The sequence below is a fragment of the Vidua macroura genome, chromosome Z, assembly GCF_024509145.1.
Source record: "Vidua macroura isolate BioBank_ID:100142 chromosome Z, ASM2450914v1, whole genome shotgun sequence".
Taxonomy (NCBI): Eukaryota; Metazoa; Chordata; class Aves; order Passeriformes; family Viduidae; genus Vidua; species Vidua macroura.
Genome location: NC_071611.1, coordinates 66,680,149 through 66,693,882, shown reverse-complemented (window position 1 = coordinate 66,693,882; position 13,734 = coordinate 66,680,149). Strand labels below are relative to the sequence as shown.

The following is a 13,734-nucleotide window of genomic DNA, read 5'->3' as shown; positions in this document are numbered from 1 at the left end:
ACAGACACTTGGGAAGTGGAGAGGGACCTGGCACTGTAGGCAAGTGCCAGTGGGAGTGCATGGGGCTGGAGCAAAACATTCCTTCATGCTTCTCCCTGAAGCAGGGACACAACCCACAGGGGTGGGACACTCTCACCCAGGGCTGGCCACCAGCACTCAGGTTCTCTAAATCCCAGCACTGCCCAGGGAAAGGCAGTGACAGGAGTAGGGATCATCCAGCCACAGGCAATTCATGCTGACTGGTCCCACCACTCCACTCCTCACAGAAAACCTTGGCAAGGTGTCAGCAGTGGGGATGAGACACGGGGCCATGGACACATGATGCAGGTGGCCAAGGCAGAGCAACATGGAAATGCAGAAGTTAAAAACAAGAAAAAATATTTGCATCTTTCTCCATGCACTGGTGGGGACATCGCCTGCTGATGGAGGGTGACATCAGTGAGAAGCAGATTGTGACATCACCGAGTGCAGGATTGTGACATGTCCCCCCTCACTGCTTAAATACAGACGTGGGCAGAGCCGGTGCTAGTCAGGCCTGAACTCCTCCCGAGCGTGACTGTGAGGTGTGGAGGGTCGAGCCAGGTTTCTCTGGTGCTGAGTGGTGCCTGTTCTTGGCAGGTCCCAGTGCTGGTCCCAGAGCAACCAGCAGGGTTCCCCCAGCTCTGCCTGGCTGGGGCAGAGCGTACTTGCAGCACTGACAGGAACCATCCCCCGGTCGGACGTGGGCATGTGACAGGGCTTTAGGGAGGTAAGAGGGTGTCCTTCTCCTTCCTCCCCCCTCCTGCCGGGTGTGACACTGGCAATGGAGAGCAGCTCCTGATCCTCAGCCCTCCTCAACGTGCTGCAGCGGCCAAGTATGGCCACAGACACAGATGGCAACTGTGCCATCTGCCAGGACACCTGGGATGATGTGGCTTCTACTCTGCCCTGTGGCCACCAGTTCTGCCGGGGCTGCATTCTGCGGTGGGCACACACAAATCCATCATGCCCACTGTGCAGAGGAGCAATAGAGACTGTCAGGTTTTCTGATGATGCCGGTGACTCTCTAGAGATTGTCATCACAGCCCCTGAGCAGCTGCCAGCAGCCACGAGCTCATCAGAACGAGCTCCCAGCAGCCAGGATGAGAACAGCCCCCATGGCCCTGTGCCAGCCTATCCCTCTTCTCCTCAGAACACACCAGCCAGAGCTGTCGGTGGTGTCCTGCCCGAGGTCTGGGCACAGCTTTTCCGCCGCCGCCGGGAACTTCTGGAGCCTGTGCGGACTTGGCTGAACCAGAGGATGGAGGCCATCCAAAGGGAGCAGTGGTGGATGGCAAGGAGCACACAGAGTGCCATCCTGTATGCTCTCTGTGTGTATGGGCCAGACCAGGAGGTCATGATCCAGAGTTTACAGGGTGTCCTGGAGGAACACACAGTGCCACTGGTCCAGGGCACCATCGACATCATTGTGAGACACTGCAGCTCAGGGGCTCAGAGGCTGCTGCGTTCCCACGCTGCTGCAGATGAGGATGACAGCCCAGCAGCCAGCAGCAGCTCCAGCACATCCATTTCAATCTTCTCCAGCTTCTCCAGCCCAAACAACCCCAACTCCTTCAGCCCCAACAACCCCAGCTCCCCCAGCTCCAATAGCCCCAGCTCCAGCTCTTGGATGTGGACTCCAGCCAGCAGCCCTGAAGTCCCCACAGAGGAAGAAGAGGAAGCTGCCACAACGGAGGCCACCCCCAGCAGGGATCAAAGCCACCCCCCAGCTGTGGTGGTGTCCCCAGAGCAGGACCTGCCCCAGGATGAGGCAGGTCCCTCTGTCCAGAGCACCAGCCTCAGACCCTGTGGTCCCACCCAAGGCAGGCGCTGCTTGCCTGGGCAGCCCCGGCAGTCTCTAAAGAGAAAGGCCTCGGACTCTCCACACCCGTGCAAGAGATCCCCCCGCCAGTAGAACTAGCAAGGCTCCTTCAACCCCTTATTTAAGAAAAAATAAAGAAATTGTTGTTATTTCCCCCACACAGTCTCTGGGCTCTGCTTCCTCAGCCTTCCCCTTGTGCCACCATGGGTGGCACCCATGTCCTGTGGGACACAGCCTTAGGCCTGGAGCCATGTGGGCAGCACCTTTACCCACAGGAAATCCAAGGCTCCAGTCTCTCTGGATCTCTCTGCATGGCGTCTCATCCCTCAAGAGAGTCAACAGCTCTCCCAGTTTGAGATCAGCAGCAGCCTTGAATTGGGACATTTAACTGCAGCATCCCAGTCTTTGAAAAATCCCAACCTTCTCCTCCAGCCGAGTTTCCAGCTGTCACTCACTTGGTCACTTCCCATGAGTCGTCCCACAACAACACAGAGAGTCCCACAAGACCCTGCTGACAGTCTGGCTGCCCTGATTCAGACACATTTTCCTTTATTCCCACAGTTCTATAGCTTGAACAATAGGAAAGGGCCCTTGTTTGGTCAGCAGTGAAGTGTCAGACTGCACCTTGCTGGCACAGTGCCCTTCCCAGTCTTCAGGATTCAGCTGGGGAGGACAACTCAGCAAAGGCAGGAGGAGAAAAGTCGAGCTGCACCCCTGGAGTACCATTTGTGTATTTGCAGATTTCCTTTCTTCACTGGCCCACATGCTGTCATTTGGAGTGTGTCCTTGTCACCTCAGGAGTGCTCCCAGGATGGAGGCCTGGCCTTGTCATTGTGCAGATGAAAGAACTGCAGCTGAAACCAAAGGCAGAGAGAATTCATTCCTGGGTTTGGAGCCCCCCTAGACAGGACCCATTCTACTGAGCAAGCAAGGCTGAACAGTCCCACAGCCCTAAACACAGGTGCCCATCACCCTCAATCCAGCAGGGCTGCAGAGAGGACAGACTCTGACTTTAAATGACAAGGGACAAAACCTTGTACAGAGCCTGGCCTGAAAGGCCTGGGTGTGATGGCCTCTCCCAGGGAGAGAGATGAGAGGCCCTGTGAACAGACACCAGGACTGTCCCCAGGGAACCATGGCAAGGTGTCAGGAGCAGGGATTATAGACAGGGCCAAGGACATGTGATGCAGGTGGCTGAGGGACAGCATCACGGAGAAGTAGAAACTGAAACTAGGAAACAGTATTTCCTTTTTTCTCTGACAACATGTGCCTGCAGGGATGGAACGCCTGCTGTGTCATCACAGTGTTAGAAATGAACTAACTTTTAGATACAATTAAATGAGGACAAAGTCATGGAGTGAGGCAAAAGAAATCTGTTTACTAGTAACAATTCACCTGAACCACATGTATGCCCTCTTTCCCCCAAGAGCCGAACACACACACCCTCCAAAAAAATGCATTTCATACCCTTTCCTGGCCAGGGGCGGTCCCCGTTCCCTTTCCTATTGGCTGGGTACTTGGGAATTTCCGTTCTCTACTGACCATCTACTTTTCTGTCCCTTCTGCTCTGATTCTACTTCCTTATCAGTCAGGTCTTCAACCTGGCCGTTTTCCTAGCTCACAGCAACACCCAACAAATTACGAGAGCAAATCCAAACCAGAAGTAACAACACACAGAACAAACAACTTTCAGTTTTCCAACTAATAACCTTTTAACCTAACAACCTTCAGCAAAATATTACCTCATCTATCACAACAGGGTAGAGGACTCTGATGTCACCGACCTGTGGATGATGACATCAGGCAGTGATGGATTGTGACCTCATGTGCCCTCACTGCTATCTTGGGGTTCCAAGGAGTTTCAATGCCTTTTGCATTGTCTCTGGGGGTGGAGGCTGGTGTCAGAGGGCAGTGGGCTGTGACATAATAGGGGGTGGATTGTGACATTGTGCCCCTCGCTGCTTCCATTCAGACATTGGCAGGGCCACTCTGGCTCCAGCCTGAACTCTACTGAGCGAGAGGCCAAGGCCGAGAGGATCAAGCCAGGCCTCTCTGGTGCTGGGCATGGCCTGCTCCTGGCAGATCTCGGTGCCAGGCCCGGAACCATCACTCCTGGGATGGCCACAGAGCCAGACGGCGACTGCCCCATCTGCCAGAACTCTTGGAAGGATGTGACTTCTGCTCTGCCCTGTCACCACCGCTTCTGCCTGAGCTGCATTCTGCGGTGGGCACACAAAAATCCCTCGTGCCCACTCTGCAGGACACTGATAGAGGTTGTCAGGCTTTCTGAGCACGCAGACGAGCATCAGGACACAGCCAGCACCGCCCCCAAGTAGCTGCCAGTGGCCACCGACCAGGCAGGGAGAGCTCCCAGCTGCCTGGACGAGGCAAACCCCCGTGACCCTGTGGTGTCCTGTGCAGCTGCTCCACAGGGGACACTGTCCCCAGCTGAGTAGGGCCCCTCAGTGCCAGAGTTCCTGGGTGGCCTCCTGCCCGAGGTGTGGGCTCAACTTTTCTGTAGACAGCCGCAGCTGCTGGAGCCTGTGCGGCCCTGGCTGTGCCCGAGGCTGGAGGGGATGTTCCGGTGCAGGTGGTGGCTGGTTGAGGCCGCAGAGAGCTCCATCCTGCACGACCTGTGCCTCAAGGGGCTGAAAGCCGAGGTGTTGGTGCAGGGCTGCAGCCTGTCCTCGAGCAGCACACGGTTCCACTGGTGCATGGTGTCATCAGCGTCATCATGGGCCAGTGCAGCGAGGAGGCCCAGAGGCTGCAGTGTTCTGGTGCCATCAGGGACAAGAACAATGGCCCTCTGGCCAGTGCCAGCTCAAGTTCCAGCTCCAGCTCCAGCTCCAGCTCCAGCTCCAGCTCTGGCTCCAGCTCCAGCTTCAGCTCCACCACCTCCAGCAGCTCCCAGAACAGCAGCTCCTGGATGAGGGGTCCTGCCCATGGCCCCAAAGTCTATGATGTGCAGAAGGAAGCTGGCATGTCAGAGGCTGCTTTCCCTGGGGGTCCCAGCCACCCCCTACCTGTGCCTGTCCCTGTGGAGGAGGACCAGTCCCAGGAGGAGCAACAGCAGGAGGTGGTGACAGTGGCAGATCCTTCTGCCCAGGGCAGCAGCTTCAGCCCCTCCATCCCTGTCCTGGGCTGGGACCGATTGCCATGGGGACCCTTGCACCCCAATAAGAGAAGGGTCCCCCAACTCCCAGGACTCTCCCCAGCCCTGCAAGAGGCCAACCCACTGGCAGTTCTAGCAGGGCTCTCACAAATCTTCATTGAGGGAAAAGGAAATAAATTGTTATTTCCCTCACACAGTCTCTGGGCAGTGCTTTCTCCCTGCAGGGCAGCAACAGCCAAAGGCAGAGCAGGCAGCAGAGGCAGCTGGGCTTGATGCAGGACCGTGCCCTCAGCCTGCCTCTGGTGCTCCTCTCTGCCCAGCCACTGGCACATCTGCTCTGCTCTGCTCTCTCTGTGCTGCCTGGTGCCAACCAGGGCAACCTGCAGAGTAAATTTTCTGGCAGGCAACCAAGGTCTAGTGCAAACTTGATCCTGAGTCAAAATTTTATTTCTATGTCCCAATCAAATAAATTTTTTTTCAACAACAATTCACTGCTATAGATAATATTATTGAAGGAGAAGGTAATGTTTTTTTCTCCAGCTACTACTACACCTTGGAAAGACATGTTATAAAGCAATACCCTTCATTTCCTAAAATACAAGTTCTGGAGTTGCCCAGTTTGAGGGAATTTACTGAGATTAATGTCAAGTACATACACTACTCCAGGAGAGTAGAATAAAAATGAGTTGTTGCAAAAATAAATTAATGTAATAGTGCTGAATGGGGACTATAAATCTAATGAGGAACTGGAGATTTAACAGTAGAGTGACGTATTTTGTTTTTCAGTTAAAAAATGAGCAAGTTTTAGAAGCCGCATTGCCTTTTAATAAGAGATAAGAACATCACCTTCTCAGGAATGAAGAGAAATAGTTTAAAAAATATTATTATTTTATAATATTTTAGAATAAAACACAAGCAGAAAGGCAATTTGTTTCATTTTTTAAAAGAAAAATATTTTAAAATAATAGGCAAAGAGAAGCAACTATTTTAACTCTAACTGAAATTCCACCAGCAGCATGGAGAATGGACAAATTAATTGTCAAATATTGCCAGTTTTTTGTTTTGTTTTGTTTTGTTTTGTTTGCTAAAAAACATGGAAACAGAGTTATTTCTCCAGCACTATTTTATTTTCAAAATCAACTCTGCTGTGTTTCTCAAAGGGCTGAGAGGGTGTACTCACTGCTTTTGATGTATAAAGAGACTAGCATTTCACCTGCTAGAGAGATTGCAGCACTATCTGTAGTGGTTGTTTTTCAGGATGTCCCTTTCTAAGGGTGTTGGTGTTGGGATCATTGTTCCAGCCCATCAGAACAGGGTGTGAAGTTTGTTGCAATTTCTTGTCTTTAATAGAGGCTTAATAAAGACACTAGAGAGGTGTCAGAGAGCTCTTGTGCTTTACTTTACTGTACAGCCATCTTAGCTCCTGCAACCAGTCCATTCTTTTGAGTCAAAAAGTTTTGCTCAACAAGCTCTTAAATCTTATGATACACTTCTCAAAAATGCTGGCAAACGAGCCTGAAGTTTTTACCATACACCTGGTAAGTTCCTAGCTCCCACAACAAACTTCTCCAAGGGGTTGGCTCACAAGCCACAACACATGGCCACAGGCTCCCCACTCCCACAGCAAGCTTTGGTACCAAGAATGGAGTAGAACAGGACAGCTATGCTTTGCCCAGGAGGGTGAGGAAGGAAAGAAATAAAGGCAGAGAAGAAACAACAAAGAATATCACCAGCTCCTAGATCCCATATTGGTCCTGTTCTGTGGATGGTCTGGAGCTGGGTAAACAATGAGAGTGAAAGAGAAGGTGAGGGGAAAGAGAATGAGGGTCCCAACCTCCTCCCTTTTACAGCTAACCAGCTGCAGCCTCTTATGCAAAGTAGATTTTTCATACCATTTTGCCATGCATGCACAGCCAGCCCTTATGCTGCAGAGGTGCAGCCCTCCTACCTGCTGTGGTATACCTGGGGGGGAGTCCATGGCTGCACACAGCTAAGTCAGGTTTAGGCAATCATGGCCTGTGCCAGTCAGAGAACAGTTGCCTTCACTAGTCACAAGTTACCCTTCTCTATCCTCTCTCCAAGTCATGGGGGTGCAGGTCCCAGTGGGCCTGAGGTATAATATGGAGTGAAGGGCTAAAACATTATACTTTTCTTTCACTGGGGCAGCTTCAGCACAGCCTTGGAAAAGGTGATAGTGACACAGGAGAGAGGTTTATGACCTTCAGCATACCACAAAAGGAGCAGCTTGAGGAATAAAACGTTTTCAGCTGTTTCCACTGCCAAAGGCAACTAACATTGGTCCTTCCTCTTCAACTATGGTTCCACATTAGAAATCCTCCACTGTAAAACTGAAAGAAGGGGAATCTTCCCAGTGGTAATTGTGAGTTGTTTATTTTTTTTTTGTCAAGTTGGACTACGTCACAAATCTGGCTTATGGTGACACACAAGTAATCTGCTTCGTTTGACCCGCCCTGTCCCAGGTTGCAAAAGTGGGCAAAGAAAATAATCTATTAAAAAATAAATTTAAAAGACCTCGTCAAAAAATAGTATGTGAGGTTGGAGAAAGAAAGCTATCTTTTGACATACTAGTGTCATGCAGGACTCTTCTGACTGAACGAGTGTAGGATCATCTGGTTTCCACTGAAGTATCTGTTAAGAAAGCAGAATTCATATTCTTCAACTTTTGCTTCAAACTTGCTATTTCTGAAGCTGCTCATGCCAGTTAGAACAATTAATTAGGTACTTTTGGAAAGTAAAAGAGCTGCAATTTTCTGGATGAGAATCATCAATGTGAAATCCAGTTACAATATACATAAACAACGTGGTTAGTCCTGGGGTAGGTGTCCAAGACATCACTGTGCAAGTTATGCCTCAAAATTCTTGAGATGTTACAATGAAAAAGGCAATTTTACAAAGGGTTGCTTAAAGGAATTTATTGATTAGTTAAGGTTTGGTCTCATTCACACTTTTAACATTTCAATTCATATTCAATCATTTATGTACATAACTTTGTTTCAGCAGCATGTGACAACTGGTTTGTTATTTCTTCTTTTCATTGAGAATTGCTTATTTTTATCAAGAGGAGAAGTTAATCTTCATCAGAAATTTTTTCAAAGAGATTTAATAGTGTCTGTGTATCTTTCTTTTGAGGACCTCCAGCTTCCCTCAAAGTCCTTTGATTTCTGTTTTGCATGATAGCCAGAGAAGGCTTTCAAGAAAGATGTCTGTGAGTACTCAGCTAAAGGGGGTTCATTACAACCAGCTGTACTCATTTGGATTTCTATATTCCACGTGTTGCTCACAGCCATCCGACTGTGCATCATAATGTAGAGAACTTGCAAACTTATTCACATATTTGCCTTACAAACCAAGCCCCGTGGCCTTGTCCCCAAAACTTCTTTTATCACGAAGTGACAGGATTCCATTTATTTCTGACTCTTTCAATTCACTTTTTCCTTTAGGATTGTCATAATTATGCTTTGGAAAAATTAGGTAAATCCAGTCAAGCACCTGCAGAAGAGCGCTAAGAGATTATCCAGCTATCCGGCATATCCAGTATTGCCATAATTTTCTGAGTAAGCTGCTGAAAAGATGAATCCCTCATTGAACAGTGAAGGAAGCACACTACCACACTGGTAGGGTAAAATATTTCCTTTCAGCTGGCAATAAACTGGTGGTGTTTGATAGGCATTACCTTGCAAAAGGCTGACCTTCAGCCTGGTGGAGCCTATGGGTATGTAATTCTTTGTCCAGGATTAATTTCTGGAAATATCTGCAGGAGTGTCCAGAACTCTTTGAAAGTTAAGCAGACACTTGAAGTAGGAAAATGATCTGGAGTTTCAAAGTGCAACTGGAATGGGGTGCCCTGATTTTTGCACCAGTTTAAGGATGAACATCTGTGTAATATATGCAGAGAATTCAAGCAGTGTGTCATCACCAGCTGAATGCTCACAGTATTTTGTTGATATTTCCTCATCTTCGTGATCTTTCTAGATTCTTTGTGTCAAACTTTGGCTGCAGAGCATACCCTCATGAGCATTGCTGCTGCATAATTGCTTTCCCAAACATTAAGTACAAAAGACTGTGCAGTTTATTAGTTTGAATGTGCCCCAATATGGGTGGCAGCAGTTCTGAGGCAATGAAAATGTAACTGATGCTGATTGCCTTTGCTTTTATTTATGTAATGACTAATCTGTTTATATAAAGATACTACTCTTCTGGCAGGCTTCCAAGCTTAGATTCAAAGAAAAGATGAAAATTCATATTTTTGGTGCCCAAACAATCATCTAAGGTACTTATTTCTGCCTCTGAAGTTCCAGCTCCTACTGGCTCTTTGCAACTGTATTTTCTGTGTATCAGCAGATCAATTCTGCAGCAAGAACCATCACTTAAAAGGCTAGGTTATCTCCTGACAATGTCAAATAACACTTCTAGTTCTAATCAGAGCAGGAGCTGCCTGGAGGTATTCCTTTGGACAGCTGGAACTTTCTGCCCAGAGAGCTCCTACACCTCTAACTTGTGAAAGTGGAAAAAAGTCACTCAGCCAACTAATTTGGACCTGGACTATTGTTTCCAACAGATTCACTGTCTCATTTGTGAAAATGACTAGAAATCAATTTTCTGGACCACTCAATGAACTAATATCTAAAGCTCATCAAGTATGCACACAGGTACCTCTCTGACAGTTGGTAATACCACAGTTATAGTGAAGTTACTATTTACAGCTCACAGCTTCGGTCCTATCTCTCTTGCTGCAGAGGAGATTAAATAGAGAGCCTTATCTTTTGCTGTGAGGGACAGGTTGTTAGTCTCAGATGCTCATAGTGACTCTGCTTGCTGCTCAACAGGTGAAACTGTCAGCAAAAAACAGCACTGGCTTTGTAAATATTGTTCAGGCACAACAGACTGGATTTTCATGATGAAATCGACCTCCAGGGATGTCCCAGCAGCATACTATATCACGAAAGGAAAGCAGAGACTGTGGCATACACACCAAGAGCTATTTGCTTCCCTCATGTTACAAATTAGCTGAACAAAATTAGGCTTACCCATTTCTCTGTCTGCCTACATTCTGCAGGAGGTTTGTTTCTCATGCACAGTTCTGATATGTGGAAGGATGCCAGGTGCACTTAAAGGCAACTTAGAGGATGTGGCTGTTTTCTACTAGGTCAAGTGTTTCAAAAATTACTGTTTAGGTGGAAGATGCTATTGTAGAGAGTGTTGAAAAATTATATTTCAACTGAGGCAAACCTAACTAATTCCTAGCAATCAAGGGAAGGCCTGGCTGAGAAACAAATTGGTTTCAGATCTTTTTTTCTGTTATGAAAGCTTTAATTCCTTTCTTCTCATCTTCCTTAATTCTTTTTAGAATTGGAAAAATCACACCAAAACCCAACAAAGACATCAAACAACCCCTCCTTTTTCTAGGTTTGCTAAAGATAACTCCCTTCTCCTATCTGGTTTAACTGATCAAAATAATTTCACTATAGTAGCAGTGCTGTTTCCTAAGAATCATGGAATCAAAGTTGTTTGAGTTGGAAGGGACTTCAAAGCTCATCTTCTTCCAGGGACACTTTCCACTGTCCCAGATTGCTTCAAGCCCTGTCCAGCCTTGAAGATTTCCAGGAATGGGGCAGCCACAGCTTCTCTGGACAGCCTGTGCCAGTGCCTCACCCGCTTGCAGTAAAGAATTTCTTTCTAACATCTAATCTAAATCTGTCCTCTTTCAGTTTAAAACCATTGCACCTTGTCCTGCCACTATCTGCCCATATAAAAAGTTCCTCTCTCTCCTTTTTATGTCAGGATTTAAACCACACTGCTGTTGTTGTTGGATAAAAGAACCACACTCTCCTGTTGCTGTTGGACATTTGTTGGCAAATGTCTTTGAATATTCTAATGTGCTTCATGTCTCTTGTGCTAAAGAAGGCTCTGGTCTAAATGCTGAAAACACTGTCTGCTCCAGTGGAAGCAGGGGGTTTTTCAAAGAATTCTTTCAATGATTACAGTTTTAGCCTTTTTCCAGTTTGCACTGGAGATTAAGGGACAGTTTCTATTATTAATGGATGATGTTTCTCTTGAAAGAAGTAGAGGGTTTTTTTCCTAGGAAGTTACTGCATGCAGTTTACATTGTGAAAATGTTCACATGGAGAAGAAATTCATGGAACTGAGAACTAGGTAAGAACTTAAGTCCTGAACTGGCAAAAAATGATGTGCTCACCAAGACATTGTTCTGCTCTGGGCTTGTATGAATGATCACTTTGTCTGATAGCTGAATATTTTTGCATCAGATATTCACCGAAATGTCCATAAACTTAAGAAATATAGTTCATTTCCTTGCTATAAATAAAATATACTTCATACATGTTGCCTCACATAGGCAAAGTTATCAGTTACCATATTTTGATGATAGCTGTAGTTCCACTGGGATGATGTTTTCCTGCATTTGTCTTTTTATCACATAGTCTTTTCTTCTTCTCCACAGAGCAGAAACCTCTGTGAACTTCAGCCAGTTACAACTATGAAATGGTTTTAATTCTCATAATCTAGTCATCCTCTGATTGTTTCATTACTTTAGGCACCAGTGTTGTGGAAATAGCTTCTTAAATCTGCTACTCTGCTAGATCCACTTTCTTAGCACCATATTTTATTTTATTTGTTCTTCACAGTTTCCATTGGGCATGGTGCTTGGAGGTGTGATATTTGCACAGAAAGGAGCTAGTGACTCAGCCTGATTTCAGTTGACAATAATGTTGATTCTTGTTTGTCTCTTTTTTTCGTTGTTTGTTTGTTTGTTTTGGTTTCTTTTTTTTTTTTTTTTAGGGACATAGGCGTGGCATGAGTGCTTGCTACAATTGTTTTAAGATTTGGTAACATCATCCATTGTAGTCTAAGCTGAGAAAAAACTTCCAAAATTCTAGACCACTTGATATTCTTTCCTTGCAGGTTTTTCCCTGAAAACAAAAACCATAAAAACTAAAAAAAAAAAAAAAAAAAAAAAAAAAACAAAACCAAAAAACAAAAAAACCTAAAAAAAAAAGAAACCCCAAAAAACAACAACAACAAAAAAAACCCAAAAACCCAAACAATTTCTCCCCCACCCAATAAACCTCCCAAAACTAAAAACAAAGCATGAAAAATCTTGCAAAGGTCCATGTATGTATTCTAACTTTTGTGTATATTGGGCAAAATAAGTCACTGCTGAATTCAAAACCGAGCAAAGGATATCTGTATTTTCAGCAGTGTCCTTCACTTGAAATTAAACAAGAGGCTTTCACTCTTCGTTTCTCTTCTTACAGGGACATCTCATACCTTGGATTTTCACATGATGGGGTTCTTACTAGTTTGACACAGATGGACTAACATACAGTGATAGCAGGTTCTCTCTGTGATATATTTTTTTCTATTTTTAACAAAATAATCTGGTTTATAGACATTTTTACACAGGTATAATATCTCTGGTTTTGGGATTTAAGCATTATTCCTCATATTAAAGCTTGATTTGACCCTTTGTGTCTCTAAGGAGCTTTACTGATATTTCTTTGTGAATACTGGACAGATTACTAAGACATGGTACAAAAAAAGTATTATTTGTGAAAACTAATTCCAGACATAGAATAAATCCTGGAGATTCCATTTATATTCTTCCCTTAGAGACAGCATATAGAGCATAAACTATTCTTCATCAAAAAGAGAGTGCTTTCATGCTACTCAGATATTATTTTTTTTATATGAGGTTTTACAGCCAAACTATGTGGTTGCAATAATACTCTTTCACTGCTTGGATAAGTTTCAAAGTGATAATGTCAGATGCTATGATTAGTTCTCATAAATCTGAGTATTTATTATAGTTCCAGCTTCGAACTGAAGCTGCGTTGAGTTATTGTCCGAGAATGTTCTAGAAAACTCCAAAGTGCCTCTATGCCTTTTTCTTCTGTTTTCTGTCAAAGAGAACTCAAATACTCATTTTTTACTCCTTGAAGAGCCTTTATTGCATAACATTCTGACAAGACACCCTTTTCTGTAGCAGAATTTTTCCCTTCAGTTCCCTGAGTTCCTGCTTCAAAACCTGCATTTCAGAACCCTCTTTATTTTATATACATAAAAACCTTCCTAACAGATTATTTTCTCCTGTCAGCTGTGAAAATTCCTCCTCTGTCATGTAAAAGGTCTGATACTTTCCCTTGCACTGGGATGGGAAGGCTAGCAGGTGTTTTTTCAGTGTATTTAGTTTCAAGCAGCAGTTCTGCTTACAGACTGCTACTTTTTTCTGTCTCTCCCAAATGTGCTGCTCAAACCAAAGTGATATATGTGTATATATAACAATAAATACCTTTGCATTTGTCATATTACCAGGCTGGCTGTACAGCAACTGGGTTTGATCACAATTTGTGCAGACCAAGATAATTTTGTTCAGAGCAGTTATGTGTCTTGGGATGTGCAAGAGTTCCTCCATACTTGACCCCTAAGCACTGCCAAAATATATATATATCAGAATGTGCTTTTGTTAGATCACTTCTGCATCTGCCTGCTTAGATCAGGCCTTTGCAGAAGGATCTTTAGTTGTTCTGTACTGACTTATAAACCAAGTCCTAATTCTGGCAAATTAAGTTCATTTATTGGACCTCCATTTCCTTCTGAGAGCTGTTAAGGTTCATCCACGTCTTATGCCTTCTGATTTCTGTACTCTGCTGTCTGCACCCAAATCTCCCAGGATGTCTGGCACTTTCAAAGTGGTTGCTGTAAGCCCTTCACCACTAGATTGACCACTAACTTACCCAGACAG

At 45.4% G+C, this 13,734-nt stretch overlaps 1 protein-coding gene and 1 long non-coding RNA gene across 2 annotated transcripts; one reads left to right on the top strand and one right to left on the bottom strand.

Moving 5' to 3' along the window:
* Window positions 1-524: 524 nt before the first annotated feature.
* On the top strand, window positions 525-1,998 carry LOC128821900 (uncharacterized). The gene is made up of 2 exons (XM_054003299.1): window positions 525-748; window positions 848-1,998. Exon 2 carries the CDS (start codon window positions 857-859, stop codon window positions 1,931-1,933), a length of 1,077 nt encoding a protein of 358 aa, XP_053859274.1. The 5' UTR covers window positions 525-748; window positions 848-856; the 3' UTR covers window positions 1,934-1,998.
* A 374-nt stretch (window positions 1,999-2,372) lies between these two features.
* LOC128821901 (uncharacterized) lies at window positions 2,373-4,600 on the bottom strand. Its single transcript, XR_008441267.1, has 2 exons — window positions 3,625-4,600; window positions 2,373-2,694 (listed from the first exon to the last, which is right to left on the bottom strand). It is a non-coding gene; the product is annotated as an uncharacterized LOC128821901 (long non-coding RNA).
* Window positions 4,601-13,734: the final 9,134 nt, after the last annotated feature.